This window comes from Toxorhynchites rutilus, chromosome 1, assembly GCF_029784135.1.
Source record: "Toxorhynchites rutilus septentrionalis strain SRP chromosome 1, ASM2978413v1, whole genome shotgun sequence".
Classification (NCBI taxonomy): Eukaryota; Metazoa; Arthropoda; class Insecta; order Diptera; family Culicidae; genus Toxorhynchites; species Toxorhynchites rutilus.
This window is the reverse complement of record NC_073744.1, coordinates 554231-580992: the sequence shown is the minus strand read 5'-3', so window position 1 is coordinate 580992 and position 26762 is coordinate 554231. Positions and strand designations below refer to the sequence as shown.

General features: G+C 37.3%; 1 protein-coding gene across 2 annotated transcripts in view; it reads left to right on the top strand.

Moving 5' to 3' along the window:
• Positions 1 to 665: 665 nt before the first annotated feature.
• Positions 666 to 26762, top strand: part of LOC129763477 (homeotic protein ultrabithorax) — a 95729-nt gene continuing 69632 nt past the window's right edge. Inside the window, exon 1 of one of the 2 annotated variants that reach the window (XM_055762580.1) lies at positions 666 to 2123. In XM_055762580.1, coding sequence (XP_055618555.1) covers positions 1493 to 2123 — 631 coding nt within the window. In that variant the 5' untranslated portion in view covers positions 666 to 1492. The remainder of the gene's footprint in view (positions 2124 to 26762) is intronic. The other variant, XM_055762579.1, reaches the window with a different exon arrangement.

Here is a 26762-nt window from a genome sequence, read left to right as displayed (position 1 = left end):
GGGTATTGATGAGGACGATGATGGCACACCATAAAACCATAAAAAGAGAATAGCGAAACCGAAACGAACGAGAGGGCACATATGCAACATACTGCGAGTATGAATGGGAACGGGAGAAACGAGCCTTGATGATCTTCGTCGTTTTCGTCGCTATGTGTGCAACAGCAGCAGCATTTGCTGGTCGAGAAATCCACCAATACCGGTAGTGGAAACGAGAGGCCACGATCACGTGGAATGAAACAACGCTATTGCGCAAGCTACAACACACAAGAAGAGATTATATTTTATTTTAATGTATTTTATATGCTCGTAATAATGATGTATTTGGTCGAATTTTATGTGAGCGTAAATGTTGATTGTGTGCGAGTGGTGTCGAGCAGTTCAGCCACTCTCATGCCATTCACAAGGCATGCTGTTTCTTGCTCTCCATGTGTTCGAGGTTTTGCTACCAAAAGTCGAGCAGTGTCGAGTCGAGTTCCTCCTCCCAGCCACCCCTTCAGATGATAGCGTGAAGTGCTTCTCGAGCACGTTGTATTCGCTGCCGCTGCCGCTGCCGCTGCCTTGGTTCGGTGTGTGCGATTTGACTCACACATTCATTCACAATCGCGGCTCTGAACACGGTACACACGGAATCTGTTTTGCTGGCCTGGCGCTCCTGCACCTACTCTCTGCCATCGGAGAATCGGTTCGAGTTCGAGTTCGAGCGGTACACACTTTGGATCTGCTCCGCGCTGCTGTTGGCCTACGAAAAGCGAGATATTGATAGTTTCGGCATTGTCGTATCAAAATAAAGTGAACATTCGTTTGAAGGCAACCGTTTAGACAAGGCGCGTTTTATTTTTATTGTTATTAATATTATTATTGCGCTTCTCTCGAATGTAGACCAATAACATCTTCAACTTTTATTAGTAACATTTCGGAAGAGTTTCAAGTGAAAGAAGCCAAGTGATAAAAGCAGAAAAAGGGAAATTTTGCATTTTGTGCAAATTTTACCGTCTTGAATTGACAAAATCGTATTGGGAGACCCGTGAATTTCCAAAATATGGACCTCCATAATTGACAAGTGTTCGACTTTTTGCAATGAATGTGTCGCCGCAGAAAATGAAAATTCGTAAAAAGTTTTTACAGTGACTATAGAGGAAAACAAATTTGCTGATAATAATTGTATGAAACATAGTGACAGTGACCAGAAAACAATCATCAGGTGACAATAGTAAGCTACACATCAGCGGTTAATAATTGTGACACCCGGAAAAAATAAGTGCTGTTTCCATTACGTATAATGATTATGCAATATGTGTGTGAAGTGGATGATAATAGTGATATGAATATAAATTCTATCTAGAGCTCTTCATCCCTTGATTGCTATCGTGAAACAGACTGACATAACACCGCAAAAAAGAAAAAGTTCGAATCTCGCTCAAACGAGGGGCGAGCCAATATTTGTTTTTCGAATTGAGAACTCATCAAAGTATTCAAAATTTTGGCAAACATGAATTCGTATTTTGAGCAAACTGGTTTCTACGGCCATCCCCACCAAGCAGCCGGTATGATGGCAACAACCGGAACCCACCACGATCAAACTACGGCAGCCGCAGCGGCCGCATACAGAGGCTTTCCACTGTCCCTAGGAATGTCCCCTTACACGAACCATCACCTACATCAAAGTCGATCCTCACAAGACTCGCCGTACGATGCTAGCCTGCAAGCAGCATGCAAGCAAATTTACGAAGGTTCCTATAGTACCAAGGACTGCGGGAAAACAGGCAGCGGAAATGGAACCACAGACACCACCAACGGCTACAAAGATGTGTGGAACTCGACAAACACGAGCGCCAACAGCAATACCAACACAGCAACTGGCGGAAATGTACCTGCACAGCAAAATAGTTCAGTTCCTGTACGACCCTCGGCATGCACGCCGGATTCCCGCGTTGGTGGCTACATTGATACGTCTGGTGGTAGTCCTGTCAGTCGGACAGGTTCAACCGCAGCCACCGGTGTTGCCGGAGCGTGGAACACCAACCAATGCTCACTGACTGGTTCGACCGGTGGCCAAACAGCACCAACCACCGGTCTGCATCAGTCGAACCACACGTTCTATCCCTGGATGGCTATAGCAGGTGAGTTCGATGAGTGCAAATAAGATCCCCCAATTCACTTTGCCCACAGCTGTCAAAACAGTGAAGAAGAAAAATTACTCTATTAGTGCTAATTAATTTTTACAACCAGTGAAAATCTTCCCGTTCGAAACGGGATAAAATGCTTCCTCCAACCGACCAATCTCTCATGGGCAAAATTCCGAACCTCGAAGCAAACACCAAGCGCGCTGCATCTTCTGCACTCCATAATTTGAATGAAAATTTATGAGGGTTTGTTGAACGAGTTTACAGACATGTTGCTCTTTTTCAGACCCGTGCTTTCCGGGACACTCGTCGTGTTTGGTCACTTGTTTGGAAACTCACTAAGAACCCGGGTGCGAGCAGAAGGGGAAGATTATTAAAAAACGATTTCAGAAATATTCCCGCCGGTGTCTATAGCTCTTGCTGTTTTTTTTTATTCATTCTTCGATTTGGTTGGTTCTCTACCTCACTCTCAAGATTGTGTACCTTGCCTTCCTTTTGATCTTAATATATTCACAATGTGAAGCCTCCTCTTTTCCATCCAAGATCGTGGACTTTGTCGAGATCAATACTTTGTATCATTCGCGCTTCCATCCGATGTTCTTATTCTGGCCGCACTGTGCGTCCGGCTGTCTCACACAGAACTTGAAACGCCAGCGGGAAGCACTCGTAAATATCGTTAAGCATCTTTCAGATCTAATTGATTTAAAAACCGTTTTCTATAATTTTATTTGGACATTTTTCGCGGAATTCCCTTATCGACCCTTGCGTCGGCTGTTTCACTTTTGCTCGAGATCAGCTGACGGGAAAACGCTGTTCAGCTAATTGAATTTCATCATATAACACAAAATCGCGCTTATCCTCAATGTGGACGCAAATCACCGAAAGAAAATGTGCGTGTGTGTGTTATTAGAAGATGAAGTTCGAGAATGAGTTATATGGGAGAAAATGATTAAACAAAGTGTTCGCTAATAACAGCGAGTTTTGTTAGTCCGACTTGTAAAAGCACATCTTTCAAAGTTTGAAACTGAGGAATTATATTGTATATCTTGTATAATTCTAAGCACTATTATGAAACAGAAAAGATTCTTAAATTGATATGATTCAAGAATACATGAAACCAAAAAAACGCAACAAAAAAAGTAAATATGTGCCAAAAACCAAATTGCCAAAAAAAAAACAATAATGCCGTAAAAACCTGTTGGGTTTTTGCTGACGTTATAAAGCCCTCTGAACATCGAGCGCTTTCGAGATCGAATATTCGCGCCGTGTTGGGTTAGCATTATCAGCATCAAAAGGAAAACAAAAACCAAATTAAAGGAAGCGTGGTACGTCTTATTCTTCGTCCTGGTGCGGGATCTCTGCGTGAAGGAAAGATTGCATATTCAGGAATTTCAAATCAACCAAAAAGTGAATCTCTAAATTGCTATTGTAGGATATTGAAATATTTTAGACAGTTGATGATGTTTTAAATTGTATTGATTAAGAGCAATCTTGAGGCTTCAAAGCAAACACATTCGACATTTTGCCACATTTCGAAAGAAGCTGTTCACCAATGAGAGTGTTTTCTGCTGGTGCTTTTCCAACTCACTGATGCGTATGAATGGCTTCATTTTGTTTGTTCTCCCACAGCAGATGACATAATGGTTGACAATGATATTTTTAGAATTTAGTTCCCTTTTCGACTGCAACTATTTGTTTGTCTAGCGCAGAGGGACGTGAAAAGTTTACCCACATGTAGTTTTCATTTGATTCCCAGAGCAGATGAATCTGTAGGAAATGTTAAGGTTAATGCTTGAAAATCCCCTACAAATAATGTAGCGTATAATTAACATGTTGAGGGCACTTTATCACCTACGTATCAAATTCAATGTTCTTTTCGAAAAGGAAATGCCATGGCTTCCGAACAATATAATAATAATCGGTAGAGGAACACATGTCCCGTAATTTGTCCTGCGAAATTATGAATCCCCTCCGCTTCGCCCACGTCTCGAGGCCTGTCGAAGGATTCAACCGTCCTTGGAACATTGTTCTCCCTGTTCGAAAATATGTCGATAACATTCCCGCGATCATCAGGCTTGACGATCGCTTAAAAGGCAATAAAACGCACTTCTCTTCAGGTGATCGCTTCGTTTCCCTTTCAACATAATTTCCCCCGTTCGACCGGGTCTCGCCATGGTTGAGCGGGCCAAAACGACAAGAAATCGATACTGGCTGCGTTCATGTTCAAACATTCGGTTGACTTCCTGACGACAAATTTTATTTCCTATAAGAACCGACTCTGATAGGAATTCTGATATAGTTTTCGATTTCCTTGTCACTTTCCCATTCATGTAAGAATTAATCCGAGAAGACTATGCAGCACATTTTCGAAAATTATTGGGTACGAAAAACCCACCCAAATATAGTTGAAGATTTTTTCACTTTTTGATATCTTTGTGTTTTGGATGGAACGTAGGCAGCGGAGGGAAACATCCTTTGCTTTTTTTCGCTTTGTTGGAGCTCGGTCAGACTGAAAAATGAAGTGTCGGATTCAGAGAATCCACACTGAGACTGCAAAAAAGTAATTTATGATTTACAAGATGAATTTCGATGTAATTGAAAGACCCTAGCCTAGTGGTCGGGCAGGATATTGGAAAAAATCGAAGCCAAAGGCCCGCAGGGGAAAAAAGAACTGCAAAATAATGATAACGAGCCGCGAGAAGGAGAGTGCCTTCTCCCGTTGTTTTGGACGTGTAGTTGCTCAAACGCGGTTCGTTCAATCCTATCTCTGCTCGGCTGCCGGTCGTGCGTTTGCGGCAGCCCGGCTTCCTTGGCCCGCTATCCGAGGTGGGAAGAGACACGTCAATTTTTATCATTTATTGTACTTTGTTTCATCTTGATTGGATTTCTGCATTTTTATTTCGTTTTTCTCTGGTGGCTTTTTAGGGAGTTTGATGTCTTGTTTTTACTATCAGACAGCAGCTACAGCGGGAAATCAATAACAATATGAAATTATGGGTTGAATTCTAAGTAGAATTGTCAAAGCATTTTCTTATAAGAGCGTGTGGCTCAATTGAAGAAAATTGTTAGAGATAAAAATGTGCTATATTCGATGTATTTTAATCCTACGATGTGCATCATTTTCACTTTTTCATGTAGCAATTGAAAATCATACATATAGTAGTAATATGTGATCAAATTTCACCAATCAACCATTTTGGGTAAGCATGCCAGTACTATTTGTTCTTCGCTGAATGATTTTTTAAAGATGAATTTTTAGTCACCAACAAACCAACAAACAGTAATTTCATAATTAAAAAGGAGCCAACAAGCATCCAACAACCAACAACAGCCAACAAACCTAATGTCAAAAACAGTAATCTCATAATTAAAAGGAGTTAGTTTGTATGGATTACTTTTTAGTTTTTCTTCATAATTACGGGTTTTCAGCAATAGCAAAGTACGCACAGTAAACATGCGATTGATATAAATAGTTACATTTTGAATTTCATATTATTGTTAATTATTATTAGTATGATATTTGAACGATCCTGCAACTTAGACAACCTGTTAAAAGTGGGAAAGGTGAACAAAAACAGAAAATAATAATTGATTCTGCTTACGGATGTAATATCTGCGGTCTCGCTATAAAGCATTTTGAGTGGTTTATTTTCACAATACAATTCACTGATGGTTATATATGATTGGTATATGATTGACCATAGAATCAATTTAAGGAATGTACCCAACAGGTAAATTCATTTTAGAGTGAAAATTTTACATGATTGTACTCGTGGTGTAAAATGGACAGCAGCCAGTGGAAATAAGACGGACAGTAAAATGTTTTCATTACATTTATGTATTCAATTCCTAAGGAATGCATCGCCTCTGTAAGCCAAAATCAAATCACAGAACTTAAAAATAACTAGACACATTTCGGAAATATGTCATAACATGTTCTGTTGTATGGGAAATGCATGATATCATTTCTAGGTGGAATATTTCAGTTTTCAATATTTAACAAACATTCGAAATGATTTAATACCTTAGTTAAACATTATTACTCCCGTGAGCGATGAACTTCTGTTATTTGTATACTGTAATATGATCGCCTTACCCATACTATAGGTCGTATGAATAAAAAAAGTATTAACTTATTCTGCCCGTTTCCAAGTAAAGTAAACTTTCCTAGTATTTACTTGAATCCGTATGAATAAAAGTTTACTTTACTAATTTGATTTTCGAATTCGAACATAGTTTTTACTTTGTCATACATCTATCAACTGATTGTTTAGGTTTCGTTTCAAAACGTTTTTTTTTTTTGACAAAGCGTGAATTCGCGATGAAAAAGGAATAGTGTCGACGTCTGGTGGCGACTTTCAATTAGGGACCATAGTTTGGGTCCCTATCTCGTTAGTGTAAAACCTATCATATTAGAAGACATGAAGCCAGTTTTCAAATGTAAAAAATTTGAATGAAAATGTTCACATCATGTTATTTAATCACTTAAAACACTTTTTTCCGACTTTTATTTAACCCTTTGTCTATACATTTCCAACATCATTACTGAAACTTTTCATTATAATATAAAGTTGTCTTCAAAAACAATATTCGTACAAGATTTTTTCACATTTTTTCGTTTTGATTCAGCTGATGGTTCTAGAAATCAATTCTCTGCTCTCGCCCAATTCAGTAGCTTGGGTTTCTACAGCTTCAACTACGACATAGATATCTTGTGGCTTCTTCAAATGCTTTTTAAAATCCCCAAAGTCTGCTCCTGCTACCTCAGATTGAATGTATTTTTCTATGATCAAGACAGTAAGATAAAGTATTCTGATTTCCGATTAATCTTAGTGAAATCAAATGAATAACAAGATGTACTTCAAAAAACAATCAAATAGATGAGAGAGTTCAAATGATTCATGGTTCGTTTCACTGTTTGATTTTGATCGTGGCGCAAAAAGATGACTCTCATTCAAACTGATCCAGTATCTATATAAATAAAATATCAATCCATAACTAATATTTTCCAGTATGTGTTAGTTATTTTTAAAAATCCTTAAATTCTATGAGAAAACGTATAAATCCGTAACTGCAGATTCTAGGTTTAAAAAGTCTGAAAAATCTGTAGAAATACAGATTATTCTGTAGATATGGTTATACTGGTCGTGTCCCATCAGTATTTGAAAGGTTTCCTAGCAACGATAATGTTCGGTCTGTTCGAGAAGCGTGTGGGTACTGTCGCGTTACCCAACTGTTTTCGACCTATGACTGATTTGTGTTCCGTTAACTACAACGGCACAAAGGAGCAGCTAATGAGGAAGATAGACCCAGAGAAAAGATTCCGAAGTTGGTATGGTTGCACAATGTCATCCATGTCATTCGAGAACGCGTTCGGCGCAAATTCCTTCACAAACAAAAGCGTTTAGCAGTCGATATGGACTTTTCCAAGCACAGCACAACCCGTATCTTGCGTGTAGATTTACAATTTGGTCTGTAAAGGCTCTGTGAGGCATTGACGCCAAGATTGGAACAAATTCGATTTGAATGATGTCAAAAACTCCAAAAGTGGTTTAAAAGTGTGGTTATTAACAAATCTACCAGACTTCATCTCCATGGCCATTCGGTAGCCCAGACCTAAATCCACTGGTTTATTTATTCTGGACCAAGTTGAAGGAACAAGCCTGTGCATCTAAATTTGAAATCGTTGAAGAATTCCATCGTTAAGGCCGCCTGTGACTAACGATCCACTTCCACTAGCAACAATCTGTGCAGCGATTGTCGATTGGCCTTAGCTTTCACGATTCTTCGTGAAGGAAAAATTCCATATAATTATGCCTAAAACATTAATTTTAGATACTTTAACATCTTCAATTTTTTAAAGCTTTTCACCTATTTTGTTCTCGATTTACAAATTTTCGAACGATTGGCAGAATTTATGGTATAAGAGGTGGTATAAGGTGTAAGAGTAGTATTATCAACCAATGTGATGAGGTGCACCCGTGGCCGAGTGGTTAGCGTCTCACATTATCATGCCGGGTGTTCGGGTTCGATTCCCGTTCTGGCCGAAGGATTTTTCGTCAAAGAAATTTCCTTCGACTTGCACTGTGGTCACGCGTATTCAAGAGCTTGCCCCTCGGAATACATTCAAGGTGTGTTATTTGGCTTAAGAAATCTCAACTAAGTATTAATAAATGACGCTAGTTAATGCATACGTTGAGACGGCAAAAGTTCCACAGGGAACGTTAACGCCATTCAAGAAGAAGAAGTGATGAGTTTCAATTTAAGATTTACGAATAATCAATCAGAATAAATATGTTCAAGCTTTCATCAATCTGTGACGGCTTCAACAGTACCGTTTTGACTCAAATTCCGAACACTTCATTTCAAAAACTAAATTTCTTGAACACCTATGTTATTTTGATACCGATAAATGTTGTTATACGAAATGGTATACCCTGAAGAATAACGGGGATATTATTATTCAATTATTTTTAACATTGAAGTGTTCGGAATTTGAGTCTGCTCAGAACATCACCACGGCAAGTGGGTATTAGCGGTCGATAAGAGATAATGGAACAAGCAAAGACGGCTTCGATAATGATACCAAAACATGACCACAATTGATTGAAACAATAGTCACGTAGAATTCAGAACCACCAAAATTAGCTTTATCTCGAAGGAATTTTAATGAAATAATATGGTATAGGAGTCAAATAAACGTAGTTTTTTAAACCTTCCATACATACGTTGTTGATATTATTCTTATGCAATATTGAAGAAATTGAAAACATTTCATTGAATACCAACATCGAGCGGCCATTTTATTACATCATCTGCTTATTTCTGCGTTTATGCTTCTCGATTGGACTGAATTGGTGATGATTGGTGACGAACTTTGGAACTATAAATCCCTCAAAATCCATCCTCACGCTAGAGCAGATCGTTTGTTCTCCGGTACAACCTTACTGAACAACCTCCGAGCCCGTGTTTTGACCACTAGATTCTGCATTCGCGTCCAATATGGTTGTTTGCTAGCACGGAATGAATGATAACATTCTCACAAACGAATTTTCCGGATAGAAGTTTTGTGATACATGTATTTTTCAGCAACTTAGCATCCGAAAGCCCTTGATTCGCTCAAAATATACTCAATAATTTGAACATAGCTATCAATCGTATGTTCTAGGAACTTCAGAAACATCTTAGTCAAAGCAATGTGTATCTACGTGATTCATCCTATCAACAGAATACCGTTCACGAAATAGCTGAAGTGGAACACGATAGATTTATATAATTTTAACGATTCTTCGATTGTCGTACACGATTAATTCGGATTTAAATCTAGTGTGTAAAATCAATTTTCTACTCTCATCACGCACTACTTTTGAAAAACAAAACGGGTCGTAATGAAATATTCATAACTCAGAGAGAATTAAATTCAAAATTGGTATGAAAACAGTACATAACAGACCATTAGTGACTCTGCAATAAAATGAACAGTGGTTCCGAATTCTAAATGATTTCTGTCCTTGGGATGTATGGGACGCAAAAGGGGTTGATCATTATGACCATCGTTACAACGCGAGACCACATACATCTTTAATGATGCGCCAAAAATAGAGTTTGAAGTCGTTTTAATACAATCACTGTATAACTTGGACATTCGATCGTGTTACGTATTTCGATCTCTGCAGAGAATTCCTCCAAAAGGAAAAACATTGACCGACATATGTCGAAAACTACTTTAAAAAGTGTTTCGCTGATTAACCACAGAAGTCCTACATGGATGGAATTATCAAAACACCCGAAGGATGTTGGAAGGTTTGAGAACTTAATTAGTGGCTAATTTTAACACTCCTATACTCGCGCATTGGTCTTTTTTTTTTTTTTTTTATTTCTGTATTATAGTGATTTTCAACACATTTGGCTGGTTCGTCACTTTTACCTTCCATTTCGGAAGAATGTCGGGAGTGAGAATTGAACTCGTGACCCTTAGTGTGAGAGGTATGGATGTTACCGCTACGCCAGATCGCCTCCTCACGCATTGGTCTGTCAGACCGAGAATTTAATAATTCGTTCATTTCTCAGAAAATATCAACACTACGACTCTGCGATCCTCTCTAGCTTCGTTATTCGTCGTTCGTCATCGTTTAGCGTATCGCTTTTGTTGATACAAAGGGGACGTGTGCCACTTTTTTAACACTTTCGGTCTGACACACCGACGCGAGTATAGGAGTAACTTTTTCGGACAAGTGCATTTTTTCATATTCTAGAATATTGTTGAATGAAATGTTAGTGGCGTGGAATTTTTATTGAATATAATGCATAAGATCATTACCGGATTATTCTTATTTGATTTCATTCCCTTTTGTAACTGGATCTTTTTTTTTTTTTATCTGTATTATAGTGACTTTCAACTCATTTGGCTGGTTCGTCACTTTTACTTCCATTTTTGGAAGAATGTCGGGAGTGAGAATTAAACTCGTGACCTTTAGCGTGAGAGGCATGGATGTTACCACTACGCCAGATCGCCTCCGAGTGTAACTGGATTGAATTGATCCATATATTAACTATTCTTCGATATATTCGTCGTTAGATTTATTCGTTCAAAAGCAAAATATAAATGTTTGACTTTCGTGTAGTTATTTGCTAAATATAATGGTCATACATTGAAACACTTGTGAAAGAATTTCACTTGTGGAAGAATTGTAAACAGTAAACTATATACTAATCCGTGGCTTATGGTAATTTTTAACAGTTACAGTTTCGGGGATATTTTTTTTATAATGAACAATATCGACAAGAAAACAAGAAAAAGAAAAGGAAGTTTACCAAGAATACAGAGACAAAGAATATTAGAAATATGCAAACTTTATATTCCAGAACCTTTATTATCTAGTGATAATCTAGAAGGCCGTTATACATTCTCCTCTTCGATAAAAGACCCGAAAAACACGCAAGAACTGCATGGAATGTAAAAAATATGTTTATTTCGAGCATGCAGTTATGCTATGTTCTGATTCTAACTCCAATGAAACCACAATCAATTAATACGTTTTTATGTTATTTTATAGCTCTTTATACTTTCATGAATTATACTCAGTTGCTTGCTTCTAATTAATAACAGAGAAAAAATCGAAGTTCGTTATTTGTATTGGAGTATCAAAAATTAATCTGTTCTGAGGAGGCTGAATTAGATGATTTAAACATAATAAAGACGAAGAAAACATATTTTTTGGAGTTTTTTTCATTTAATAATACCCTCTTCTTCAAATAAATGTCAATAAAGCCTGAAAAATACACAATGGAAACATTACAGAGAAGTTAAATTTTCGGTCTGTGACACCGTGCGCGAGTATACCTGTTATGATTTAGCACGCGAGTACAGGATGGTTAATGAAGAAAAAAAAAAGAACAAAAACCGCGGATACTTTTTGAACGACCCAATTTTTCAGATTTTCTCAATTATCTTACAGAAGTTCTTGATCAAGGGGATATGATATAAATGTAGCAAGTCTACCGGTTCAAACTCTCTAAATAAAAGTTTAGTTCTTAACAGTGACGTGGAAAAATTGTTAGTTTAATCTTTATTTGAGATTAAAATCATGGAGAACCATGTCTCGGTTAGCGTTGCTCATATCTTAATAGATGCGCCGGCTTCAATTCCCGTTCTACCGTTTCTTCGACTTGCGTTGATTTACGCTCATCTCTGAGCCAGTCAAAACAGTTTTTTGGCGAGTAAGTCGGGGTCGGATTTTCAACAAACTACAGCAAGCACAGTTAGAAGTGCAACGAAGTACTTCAGAATCATTTACTGCTGTTTTTACTTAAAAAACAATGTGATAATTGGGTAATTTGGTATCCATTCATAAAATCCGGAAGGTCATAGCATGGTTCAACGAACAGGGGCTTCAGATTCTGGACTGGTCAGCTTGTTAAATAGATCAAAGACCTTACAAAAACATATGAGGAGTGATCGTACGAATAATAGATGCAGATTACAAGCAGTATGAGTGATTTAAAGAGCTTAAACGAGCAGTATCCTCTGCGTAGAACGAGATACACACTACAACATGGCACAGCTTGGTCAAAACCACCCCGAATGGGTTATTTGAATTGATTGAGAACTAAATATGATCTATGAATTAGAAACTTGTCGTAATTCACGTTAAATTGGTGTTAATTTTGTAATGGAGTGAGAGTTTTTCCATCTGGTTCTATAGTTATGAAACACTGAAATTTTTGTTTTTTGAATGTTTCGCGCCTGGACACAACAATAAAATTCAAATGGCCGGTCTTATAAATGGAGATAGTTATTAAATCCTACAATACAATAAAAAAATGAGTGGTTCTATAGTTGTGAAACGCAGTGTATCAATAATAAATAACGGAAGCACAGAGCGGACCCGATTCTGTATAGTTCCAATTTTTTTACTATATAAAATCGGATGAAAAAAAAAATTAAGATAAGTAAAAAGAAATTCGGTGGGAAATTTCGATAGAATCACAGAAATAATTGAAGTTCACCGACATGTTAGTAGTCGTAGCAGGAGCTAAAGATCGACCATAAAACATAATGGATCGAATTTCCATTCGCAAAACCTCGACCCATTTCTTAAACGAATGGGTGAGAGAAATGGGTTACAAGCGACAATACTTTGAGAAAACAATCGTGCTAAAAGCGTGGTGAAGTAGCTCAAATGGTGAACGAACCAGGACTAACTGCCAGGAAGGCTCTCCTGTATATATGGTGGGAGTTTGGTTGTGGAGTTTTCATATATCCACTATGTAACCTGGACCTGGCCCCAAACGATTACTGTCTTTTTCTCGGATGGCTAAACTTTCTGAGTTTTGGAATAAGGATCAAAAGAAGATTGTGGAAATCGATTACTGGAGCTTTTGATCCAAATCGGACAATCCGAAACATCTCAAATAAAGTTTTACATTTCACGCAAAAACAATGAATTTCTTTTTTCCTACCCTAAAATGTTTTAATCGTTTTATACATATATATCTTTTTATTTTTTAAATATAAAAGAAGAATTCAATTTTGGTTTCCATACTTAAAGTTAGAAAACAACTTTCTAATATAAAAAAGCTATATATAAAAGGTGATTGCTGACCCGGAGTATTTTAGGAAGATTATAGAGAACCCCATTTGATGAAAAAACACAGCGCAACAATGACAGAGCTATTGAACTTTTTTCTGCTCTGTTTGCTTTAAACTGGCTCAAATTAAAAAAAGTGCGTTATTTTGAACGAATCTGTTGTTTCCATTTCAAAGACTTGAAAATTTAATACTGAACACAGTGGTAAAATATTTTTGGAATTAAGTAACATTTTGGGAATAAATAACTTTAAAGCTACTTTTTAGAAATGAAAATTTTAAAATTAGTTTTTTATTCGGCGTTTTTTAATCTCCCAAAATGCATGATAACTTTGATGTTTTCTATCAACCAAATGTACCTCTAACCGCTCTACAATCCATTGTTTGACACCCTATATTTTTTGGAATTTCGCTGTAATGTCGTTTTGAACACATACAGATGTGTCTTCACAAACCACGATTATTACTCCAAGAATAGTCAATTTTGACTATACCAAGAATAGTCAATTAACTTTCATCTTAACGAAATATTCGACTTTCGCTTCAAATACGTCAAAATACAAAATATATATTTTTTGCAGTATATAATCGAGTCTGAAATTATATATAATAGAAACTAATATAATGGGAGCTTTGTAAAATGGGATCTGTATACAATCACGACGACGATACGAAGACGAAGTTTCTCTAGAAGAAATTGTTAAAAATAAAAAGACACACATCGTGACATATTATATGAAGTTAACATTCCGGTCGATGAATGTTTCATCAAAAATAATCCCTCCAATTTGCACTGAAATACGCATAAGAATTATCGATCAATTCATAGTGTAAGAGAATATGAACGGTCCTATTGCATTTTCCAAAGCCAGTTAACTGGCAATGCGAAGGTGTCATTGATTATTATGATCTTTGAACACGTTCTCCTTGGTTTGGGAAACCCACTGTCAATTTCGAATATCAAACTCCTACGTGTTTCTTTCATACACATTGCCCTGTGCAACTGGAGCCTTAATGGTGATAATTATATGATGCAGAAGAATATCTGAATACGCCCCATAAAAATGGAGTAAACTGCAAGAAAATGGTACTAGCAATCAAGATCGAAATTAATGCAGCATATAAACAGTAGCGTAAACATGCACACTTTTGATTCCGAGAATTACGGTTGATAGAATTGATTTCATTGATATACACAAGGTACTGCATTCTAGCAAACTACAAAAAGGCAACCTGAACATGCCGAGTGATCGAGCACGGCAAATTTTAAATTCAACAGCGCGAATAAACAAACGAACAACAGAAGAGAAAGCGGAGATAAAGCAATGATTTATGTACTGTATGATTACTTGTTCCCTCGGTAATTATAACGATAATTTGCATGCAAATCAAACGCCTCAGTTTGTTGGCGATACCGCCCAATTGCATATCAATCCGCTTACACATTTACGAGGTTCTTGGTAACTCCGCGTACTGACCAATTCTGGAGTGATGCTCGAAACACAATGATAACCATATTTACACTAACTGCAGGGTATTGATCAAAACGAATTAAGATTAACAGAACCATATTGGCAGCTTGGAACGCTCATTTGTTTTATTTCCTTATGTAGGTTATTTTTTCCGTTAATTTTATGTAGGTTAATGTGGTCATAATAATAAGTTATAAATTACATCTTGGCACAATTCCTATCATTTTAATATGTTGTGAGCATTTTGATTCAACTCGTTTCCATTCAATACGTATAGAAAACCAAAATCATTATTAGCATAACATAGGTGACTATTTACTATCAAATCAAACATCAATCAAACACAAACACACATATGCGCGTTTTAATCGCTCAAAAAATCAACATGACATCATAAAACATTATTACTTCACACCATTTCGCAGACAAACTGATAATTGGACGTGAGCTGAATGTGTGGTCATAGTCATGGACCACCAGGCGCCAGATACAAGGTGCAGACCTCAAAAGGTGCCAGTATTGCCTATTATATTGTAGTTGAAGTAAAATAATAATATTAAAGTTGAGGAAACGCAATTTTTGCTTGTTCCTCGCTAAAGTAGCCAATTAATATGCGGAAATTTTGCAACATTCAATACTACCCGGCTCCCACTCCTAACCCTATGGATTGGTATATTTTTTCTTCATCCACTTGAGGCACGACAACTACCGTAATACGAAGCATCGGGAAGTATATTCGCTCCCCACATGATGGCGGTTCTTCTACTGTTTGTTCTACCTCACACCTCACTCACAGGCGAGGCGTTTTATTATGTATAACTGACATGGAAACATTCAATTTTTCAAATGAATATTCATTGGATACTTTAACTTTCGTAATTGTTTTCAATATCGAAATTACTCCTTGCAGTCAGTCGGGCACAATTTGGCCTCATTCGAAACTTGGCTAATTTTGCATATGCATCAACTTCATTTTTCCCTCGGTGCACGTCATAATCGGTGTGCCACGATGCGCAGAGCAAATTCGATCTGTCCTTCGACCGTAATCTGTTCCATGGTGACAATTCGTAACGGTTGTTTTTGGTTAGATTTTTTTTTTATTTCGACTGTAGCTAATAAAGCAATAAAAAACCAAACCCAGGTTGAGAGAAAAAATTGAGTTTACACAATTGTACTGTCACGTAAGAAAACCATAAAAATAAGGCTTTTGGTTAGGGTCATTTTGTTTCTTCTCCTCTGCTCTCTTCGTAATAAGCATTATTAATTCCTGCTGAGGGTTTCATTACTTTCTTTGCACCTTTCTTTCCACGTTATCCACACTGTCTAAACTGTATTTCTTCATTGCTGAATGGAGTAGAGAAACGAAGCAAGTAATGAGAATCAAGGACATCCAAATGAATTCCTTCTTCCTTCATATTTTGAAATCATATTTCCAGTGAAAAATTTAAAAGAATCCAACAGACTCACACGTAATTACTGTCAAAATAATGTCATATTAAGTGAATATCTACCAATGCTGTGGTGATTCGAACAGGGAGTAGTACACACACCATGCGTTAAATCGAAATGCAAGCAAACGATTCAAATTTCGAGAGAAACACGAGGAGAGACGCGAAAAAAGTCACATAAATTATATTTTTTGAAGAAAATCAGCATAACAAATCGTTTCTGAATAATAAACAACAACAACAATAATAACAAAAGCAAGAAGAATCTGAGGGTGTTTGTGTGTATCGGGAATGTTGATAAAGAAAAAAAAAGTCGCGCGACTAAGAGCCTTCAGTGGGAGAAGCGAAGAATATCATTCTACCTATAATAATGCAAATAAAATTTATGTGCGATTCATACACATGACGAATCGCCCAGGGTTCAACTCTCGAGATCAGAAAGTCATCAGAAAATGAGAGAAAACAAAAATATTTACCGCTTATATGAACTACATTTATATTGTGCAGCAAAGTGGGAGCGTGAGTGATCTACCAGTAGGTAATTAAAATCAACGCTAACCAACAGATTAGTGCAACGAGTGCAACTTAACGGCTGAATCAATTGATTTATAGGAATATGTTACGCTTTCGCAACGTTGAAGCTGTAATTAGCCCTCAAGAAAAGCTTCAATTTGCCGCGTAAAATCTTGTGGCGTCTGTGTTTCTCCTATCAATTTTTGTACAGTTTTGACCTAAGAACACATCTGAAGTGTGAAAGGGCAATTCCTTACTAACTGGTTTTATTCGATAATTTATATCTGCGAATACATTTTTCTTTTTTGTATGATCACAGCAACCACAGCAGTACAACTTCATTAAAGCTCCAAGGAAGCTTGATTAATCCAAAAGCAATTATATGAGTTTAAAAGGCTAACATAGTGAACAAACAAGTCCTAAGCTATCATTTCTTCAATTAAATTTGTACCAACTGCCTGAATAGCGATTATAGAGCAATATTTAGATACATTGTTGCACTGCTCATACAGTTACGTATGCTCGCAATGAGGCAGTGGGAAACAAATGAAATTCCTTGCAACAGATTCCTTCTTCACTTCAGTATTGGGCGTCGTGAGCGTATTCAGCTCAACACTAAAAACTAAGGATTACAAACAAAATTATTATTATTATTATTTCATACATGAACAGAACGTTTCATCTGTTAGATGGATTCAACTATTTTAGACATACCCAGCAAGCTACGAGCCAGTCTATGCTTGAGTATTGCTTCTAACCTTACCTATTCTTTGCATTGATCGATGCAGGAACGAATGACTGAATAACCACAATCTATCAGTCTGGCTGTGAGAAGTGGAAATGGGTGTAATAATAATAGAAAATAATCGGAAAATTGCACAATGGCTCTTGGAGAATTTCTTGCGAGTCAAGATACGAATTAAGCCATATGCTACCCTCCAAGTTAACCGCAATTGAGTGGTGGAAGAATGATAATGATAAGGTTTTTTTTCTGCGTGATACGACATTCGGGTGAATAGTAAATGTTACTTTTCTAGGTGCCTTTGACTAGTTTCGCTGCAGATCGATCTTGTTATTACAACTTTCAATCTAGAAGGGGATTAACGATTTGACATACTTCCTCCATCAGAAAAAAATACACTCTAGGGATTTTGGGTCACTGTTCCAGCTCGCGATCTGCAACGGCAATGACTGGTATGATTTATTTCATATAGTACCTCCATAAAACATTCCACGAGATACATCGAGAGCCACCACATCGATCCTTTCACTCACCATAAATTACCACAAAACCACCGTCATCGCTGTGAGCTTACATAATTTCCGAAAACGCCGCCGTCTGAAACACTTTGATAAAGAAGAAACAAAAAAAACAAAACACCAAATTAAAAATCGACTTTTCTATTGATCGATTCAGAAAATTATTAATTTATTGCTGTTCGATCACAGCCTCTCTCTCCGTTGCCATCATGAGACGTTACAGTAGAGGCTCCAAATCTTGCAACACTTTGCTATGCGGTAAAGTAGCCAACTCAACTCGGCTGCTTACATTATCAAGAACAGCAGGCGAACGTATTAAGGCACTACTTACGAGAACGAGAAAAATTTGTACATAATAACATGCAAATATTTAATGAAAACAAACCATAAATCATTCCGAATATACCCGCCGAGAGTGTAGAACACAGACACTCACTTGTGCCTCTTTGCTTGACTTTTCTGCGTCTCCTCGCACGAATCAGCTTTCCTCAGCTCCTGCTCTGCATAATCGCAGAGCATTCTTTCTTCGTGGTGATGATTCGATTGTAGCATGCCATGCCATCAAATCGCACCCAAGCCTTAACATATTCCGGGCAAATACCACCAACTCGGAAACAGGGTTGTAAGCCGATGGAAGCAATCAGTTTTCGTAGGATACCAAACAGAAAATATACCCATTCAAATCAGCTTCTGCTGCGCCTTCGATGCCACAGTGAATGCATTTTATTCAAAGCGAAGGCCTCATTGCGATTTGCAGTTTTATGAAGTGTTGTTATCTTTATACTCAACTGCCACCTTCGGGGTATCTATCCGTTTTCTTTGGAGGCAGAACGAGCCAACAGATTCATCATTCACACAAGTGGCGGTTTGCGATGTCTTATGCGCCATCGAAGGCCATTGAAAGCGCCTCCTTCTTGCCGGGGTTTTTCGCTTCTGTCGGCCGAACCATCCGTTGTTGTCTAGGAATGGGCACTTATTCAAGGCATTGGTGGTGGTGTCCCCGTAGGGTCGGCTCTTTTCTTGGCAAAGGACGTTCACCGGATGGTGAATGTAGTTCAGTGTGTTGTTCTACTGTGGTAATGATTTCCTTTGCCCTCTGAGATGGAGCATGGTCTTTATGATTAATAGCCGGTCACCCGGGTGTTTTGGGAATTCATGGCACACCAGGGTTGGGATTGAACACTAATAAGCTGTAGTCCATGATATGGTCAATTCTGTCAAATTATTGAAAAATATTTCAAAACACAATTTTTTTATTTTGCAAATTTGGAGACCTAAAAATGAAAAAAAAGTTTTATTCAGATTCAAATAAATATTTCTTTGTGTTCAATGCATAATAAAGCTAAATGTTAGTATTTCAATTTCTTCAAAGATGTTTAATGTGTTTAATTCGCAATGGCAGGGATTTTTGTGCCTCACAATTCACATTTATTCCAACCAGTGGAACAGTGTCAGCTACCACCTGGCCCTGTCACGTATTTCCGAATTTTATTGCTGACTTTACACCGTAATAAACACATCATTTGTAGTCATCGGGGCGATTTGCACCCGTTTTATTATTATGACCGGTGTCCACCGACCTAGCGTAGAGCAACAATAAGGAAAAAAACAAGCCGACCCATCGTTGCAACGTACAATATCTGCCGAGATCGCGATCCTTCTCCATGTCGTCCGAAATTGGCCGCTCGGTAAGCTCGGTTAATCCGATAAGGCTTATTTATGAATAATTACACTGACCGTAGGAGCATTAGCAAACTCGAATGCAATAACACCGTCGGCACTTTGCTCCTCCGAGTTCCATAGCCAACACCACGAGAATTAGTTATTGAAAACGTTTCGTATCGTTCCTCACGCGAGCGTGTGGGTACCTTTAACTTTTCCAAAACCACAATATTGTATGCATCGTGAAAAAAGTAGAGAAAACTTCTGCAACTTGTGACTTTGATTTAGTGCTTAATTTCTTTCTTCAAAATAGAATTAATTTGTTCTTGAAAATTGCTCCTCAGAAAAAATGCCGTATGTGAATGTGCTGATATGAGCTAGTATACGCCACTAAATTGTACAAAATTTTGCAGACTCGAAAAGGTGTGCGGATAGCGTGCTAAAATGGTTGTACATTACTCACACTCTTCACACTCCACACAAACTCCTCTCGCTCACTCACTCATTACACGTTTGTTATTCATAATTCTGTCTTCATGCTTTGTTCCATTTTTATGCTGGCAAGCATCAGGTCTGCGCTCACCTTGTGTGTTTGTGTGCTCTGCTTTCATTGATGTATGAGATATGCTATCGTTCATTTGCACTTTTGGTGCGTCCCCTCGAACCATCTCTTTCCCTCTGTAGCATGATACGGCAAATGTTTTTTTTTTTTTTGCGCCAAACAGGTAACTCTCCAGCACCACCAACGTCGCGAAGTTTAACTTATGAGCCACAAGGTGAATTATTAATAACCTTTATCAGTTCAGCAAGTCCACAAGTCTCTCTGGGAAGCATCACTGGCTAAGGAAATCGTATATTTTAATACCGAAAGTAAACATTTGACGAGACAAAATTATGTTTACACAACGAGGAAAATAAAGAGAAGTCGGCGGAGCCATTACCTCAATGAGTCGCTAATAGCTCAACGCTCATGACAACGTTAGATTCATCGTCGCTATTCCCTGATATACCAAGATCCTGGAGCGGCACCAGCTTGTACAACAAATTTCCACACTTAATAAGTTAGCACTGGTTTATGGAACATTCAGCGTGAAATATTTTCCTATCCAACAATCGTGCAAATAGAGCGTTTTCCGCTGCTCTCTTTGCAGTCGGTGGAAGCACAGTGGGTAATGTGAAATTATTCAACATTCACTCGGCAAAAGCTCTCTATACGACAAACATATGTATGGAACGGAGTGTACAAAAAGTGTCGAATATCGGAACTAATTTTGTCCGCGTGTGAACAATTTTGATTCACAGTGCACTTCCGGAAGGACCGCAAAAGCAAGTATGCAGTCACAAAAAAAGCATAGTGAGAAAATTAAACACGTGTTCTATCAAGCAATATTAAATCATTCCTCATTTGTTTAATGGTGTTAGCATTTCTAGCTGTATTCGCCGCATGGGATCAGATCACTCGTGGAAGCTGCAGCAAATTATAGTTCCGCGACGAGGCTATTCGTTAAGTTCACGTGTGCAAACTAATATTTTCCTTCTTCTCCGCTGTAAAAGTTGAAGAGCTCATTGTGCACTTGCAAAATCCAGAGGCGCTCTCAAAATGGTTTGCTCGATTTCGTTTTGGTCAATCCAATTCGGATTGCCGTAGGTCATGGTACAATTTTCGGGAAGGCAATTTAGACTTTTGCCGTCATTATTCCGTTCTTTTTTATTGGGGGCGCTTCGGGGTTAGCGGAAGAATTACCGCATGAACTCGCAGAAACAGAGTTCCAAAATTCGTCACTTTTGCTCATGTTGGGGATTACACCGGAAAGCAACCGAGAAAGTGTTCATGTAGTTGCCCCTTGTTTGGAGACGAATCCTTTACTCAGGCCGGGCATTTGTTTTGGAACGGCAGGGATATGAGCTCATGCACGAGAGTTAGAGCGCTTGTAAAAACCCAACAGATTGCATGTGTGAAATAAATTTTCCCAGTGAAAATATTTACTTTTTATTACTTTGATACTGAGTTTTCCTGCGGACTGTTGGAGGGGTCAGAGCGAGTGAGAGCAATGATCGTGGAGAGCACGCGTGAGAGAAGCATTTGTACATCTGTCTAGCCGCGTTCTCTGTTGTGTGAGAAAGAAATTATTTATGGTGTCTGTCTGCAAAGAGAAGAAAATAAATTAAATTTAACATGCTGACTGGATATTGCACCGCAAGCAGACAGGCAGCGCACGAGATGACGTGAGCGGGAATTGTTGACCGATAGAAATTGCACGGCTGGAGAAACAGTGATTGGAATTCGCTAACTTCATATGAAAACGGAGGTTGTGGTTGTGATGTGATGAATAATATTTTAAATACATTTTTGATGATCGAATATCCACTATTTGATGATATGGAGTGGTCAAGATGATCGTGTTAACTCTGGTTATATCGGGTTGTATGCCCAAGCACAATTGGCATATATTCATCCCAAATAATAAACAGACAGGTGAAAACCCAGTCTTGACATTCCGCTTGTAGTTGGCAAATAACATAACAAGTACCTGAGAGTTTAGGGTGGAATAACATGATGTTGAAAATTTGAAATAAGGTAGACCGAAGGGTTTTTGACCCCAATTACATTTTCGGAAAATATTCCTCGCCCTTTTGCATATTTAAACTTAAAATTTAAAGATCATTACATCGTGTATCGTAACATCCACTTGTTTTAATTTATTCTATATTCGCATGACCGAGTTGAACTCGGTGCAAAACTGATGAATCTCTTTATAAAGTGCACAGATAACACCTACCGAATATTTTTTATTTATGGAAGCAAATATTTGAGGATGACGAAAATATGAAAGTCCACATTTCAAAGTATAAATCTGAATTGAGTGTAACTACATTTTTGTCAATTTTCATTGCTCTAGACTGAAAGCCTTGTACTTCGTTTGTTTTCACAATAATAACACCCCAAAGATGATATTTTTTCTTCAATACGCAAGTTACTTGCTCATAGGCGTTCGAAGCCTTTTTAAAAAACTAAACTACTATTTAGACCGACTGTCACACGCGACGATCACCACAAGACTAACTTTATTTTATCCAACAAATAATTCAACACTTAGACTCTACTTAATTCTTCACCTATCTAGCTGTGGGAACTGCTGATGGACAACATTCCTCGCCGGTCGGGTGTATGATTCCGTCGTGTGTGTTGCGGCGCATGTTGGAGGTGTCGGGTTACGTGGATTAAAAGTGCAAGTCGTCAAGTGGTGACGACTGCACGTCAGCTGACTCTATAACTCGCATATTAAAAGGCGTATATTTTGATAAAAATTTATTATTATTTTATTTAGTATTATCACTTTTTATTATTATTTAGTATTATCACTTGTTTGGAAGTTGCCATTATTTAGTTCACACGTTTCGATTGGCAAAAAAAAAATCTTTAGCAAATCCGAGATTTTTAGATTTCGAGATTTCGCGAAGTGTTCAAATCTCTTTCGGAATATTTTGGCTATGTTTTCAGATGTATTTTAAAAATGGTTGAACAACAAATATTATTTATGAGGGATTTGGTAGTTGAGCGTGTAATTTCTCTCTAAGAGCTGGCGGAACATTTATCTCGAGAACTATATGGACTATATGGCGGAACATTTATCTCGAGAACTATATGTTTATTTTGAATTTAAAGTTCAATATTAAATTAAATTTTTGAGTAAGATTCTTTAACAGTACATTTAAAATTTTATTCTTTTTTCTAAATGTACTGTTTATTTGTTTTTCAACAACTTCGTCAAACATCATATTTGATTCAAACATCTGATTTCTGAGTTACAATTTTTTCAAAGAAAGATCAATGATTTAAAATACGGCCTTTCAAAAAATCAGTGAAATGAAATGAAAATTGTGATTTTGGGTAGCTTCCATCAAGTGTACCAAGCTTTAACAAAATCGAAGAGGTTCGCGTCAAAACTTGCTGTTTTTCGACTGATTTGGCGTGGAATTCCTCAAATCAAAAAATCGCTACGCAATGTGATTGCGAATACATTTTTAATATTCTAGTCAAACTTCAACCAAATCGATCTTATAGATCTTGAAATGAATGTACCGCCAGGTGAGGAAAGATGACTTCGAGAAAAACGCCTTCTGACCTCACTTATATTGCGATACTTCGTGATGAATGAAGCAAATCATTTACGAACAAATTACTTCATGCCTCCGGCGTTTTCATTTCTAATGTTATAAGCTACCCGAAAATTTAATTGTAAATTCTAATTTTCGATGTTCCAGGTCGGCTAATTTTTATTTGGCCTTAGGGAGGACCTTAACTACCGTTCTGTCGCATAATTGTCCCATATTACTTTTGGACAATTTTCACTGTTCTTCGTAAAACGATGAATCAAATTTCAAGGCCTCATTGAACAGTACTATACCTGAAGCTGTTTTGAACGCTTTTCTGTATGATAATAAAATTAATGTCTGTCACATAAATGTGCAGAGTTTGTGTACGCGGAATTTCTCTATGTTAGAAGAGCTCAAAAATACCTTCTTCAATAGTAAGCTTAATATAGTCTGCATGATTGGTGCTGGTTGAGAGTGGAAAAGCTCCACGATTCAGAAATGCGCTTTCTGCATGGTCATTTTGTAATGCGAATTTTGAACCAACTTTTATCCACCTAAACGGATGCTCATTACTCGATCTCCTTTTAACCGACAGCCCCGATCTAGTTTTGAAATTTAATCAGATATCAACGCCTGATGTTTCCCAGCATAATTTGATTTTCTGTCCACCTCATTTGTGTATGAATCAAGCTGATGATGAATTCTACTATCGCGATTATAATAACTGTGATCTTAGTGCACTTGAACAATGCTTTCGGAATACTAGTTGCAATTCCTTTTACAGCTCGAATAATCCGAATTCTCTGATGGAAATATTGAATGCAAAGCTTCTACTTTTCCATTATTTTTGTGTTCCAGTAAAGTTGTAGAGGCTTAAAAAATTTAACCCATGGTTCGATTTGAAGATTGAAGCACGTAACAAGATGTTAAGGAATAGAGTTGTCTCAAAGATTCAAATAGGAAATAGAACTATGATAAACGATCGTTCGATGCTAGTGGTTCTAGTTGTGGCTGAATATAAAAAATAGGTGGTTCCTCTAAGTATTCAACATTACCTAGCATCGATGAAAATACTGATACCACGATTGACTATTTTTTTTTTAATTTTACGATGGATAATGATGGACCTTTTACTAATTTACCTGAAAATATTGATGGTCCTTGTATTAGAAATGTGCGAAATTATGAAATCATAAATGCGATTTTGTCCATCAATTCCAATGCAACGGGATTAGATGGTATACCAATGAAGCTCATAAATATTTCCTTGCCATATGCTCTTCCGTTGATCAGTTACCTATTTATTTCCATTATTTTGACATCCATTTTTCCTCAACATGGAAAATAGTTCCTATAAAAAGTCAGCTATTTGCTTCGATATTTCTAATCTAAGACCAATAAAGATTCACAGTGCTCTGTCGAAAGCATCTGAAAAGCTCATCAAATCTCAAATTTCTGATTTCATAAGCGATATGAGACTGTACTTTGCTTTGAACTGTTGCATAAGGTATGTTTTCAATATTCCTAAAATGGGAAGGGTTTCGCATCTCCAAAAACAATTATTGGGGTGCCCATTCAACCAACTCTATAAGTACAGAGTTTGTTCTATCTTGTTTCGTTCGATAACGACTGAAGTGCCTAATTATCTATTTTCTAAATTGATTCTATTAGAGTAGTAGTAGAACATTTTTAAAAACCATTTCATTCATCGCACTATTATAATCAGTTGCTGTTCTCTAGAGGCATAGTATATTGGAATAAACATAATTTCAAGCGAGGTTTACTTTTACACCTAAAAGCATCAATTAGCGCGTTGTTGTTTGACAAATGAATAAGTAGTTTTCACATATTTTTTGAAGTAGACCAAATTGTAACATTGAAAGAGGCAAATGTCTCAAGTTACATGATTTACAATGAATAATACAATAAATCAATAATCTGATAGAGAAGTTTTTATGCCTAATCTTCCGGAAAAGTTATTGTTTGTTCCTAGCTTTAAAAAAACAACATCAAGCTCAATTGTCCCATGTTGATATTTCAGGCATAACTGTCCCACTGTAGATCCATAATAAATTAATTGTTTCAAGTAAAATAATTTCATGTCACTTTTTCGGCAGGACAAATAGAAAAAAGCTACGGGGGCTGAGGGAGGTCCCAAGAATTGTTCCAGTCGTTCTCTCTGGAACTGGAATTGTCCCGAAAACACTTCTGGAAGCGCTAAAGGTGTTGAATATGGAGAAAGAATTGGCCGGCATCTAAAAGTCGGTCATCCTTAGCACCTGTGCGATTGTCCTACAATTCCTCGGTCAGAGCTCAAGAGCGCGAGCATGCAAATACGTGCATTCGGCAGAACCATTGGCATTCAGAAGCCCAGGGGCAGGTGAATATTCTGACTAGGTTCGCCTAGTTGAGAAGTGAGATAAGTCTACAAAAAAAAAACTCTGGTCTGTCTTCATTTGTCGAATATTATTTCGCCTTTTACTAACAAATAAAAAAAATCATTTTTAACAATTATTAATTTTGGAAACTGGAAGTGTATTAGGGCCCATTTTATTTATTATGTACATTAATGACATGCGACGAGTTTTACGATTTTGTGATATCAATCTTTTTGCAGATGATACTGTATTATTCATTGCAGCTAATGATTTAAACCAGGTCGCGTCACATTTAAATGGAGATTTGCATTCTTTAAGTAGATGGTTGAGGTATAAGCAATAAAAATTGAACATAAGTAAAACGAAATACATGGTAATCTCGCGAAATCGTTCAAATGAAAACGTCTCTATTGTTATTGATGATGAGACTATTGATCGCGTTCGGGAAATTAAATATCTTGGCGTGATTATTGATGACAAACTCAAGTTCAACACTCACATTGACAATGTCATCAAGAAAATTGCCAAGAAGTATGGAATCTTATGCCGATTGAAAAACGATTTAACTATATGCAGCAAAATACAGCTATACAAATCAATCATCTCTCCTCATTTAGACTTTTGCTCTTCCATTTTATTTCTGGCCAATGAAACACAAATATCGAGATTACAGCGTTTGCAAAATAAAATAATGCGGTTGATACTAAAATGTAACA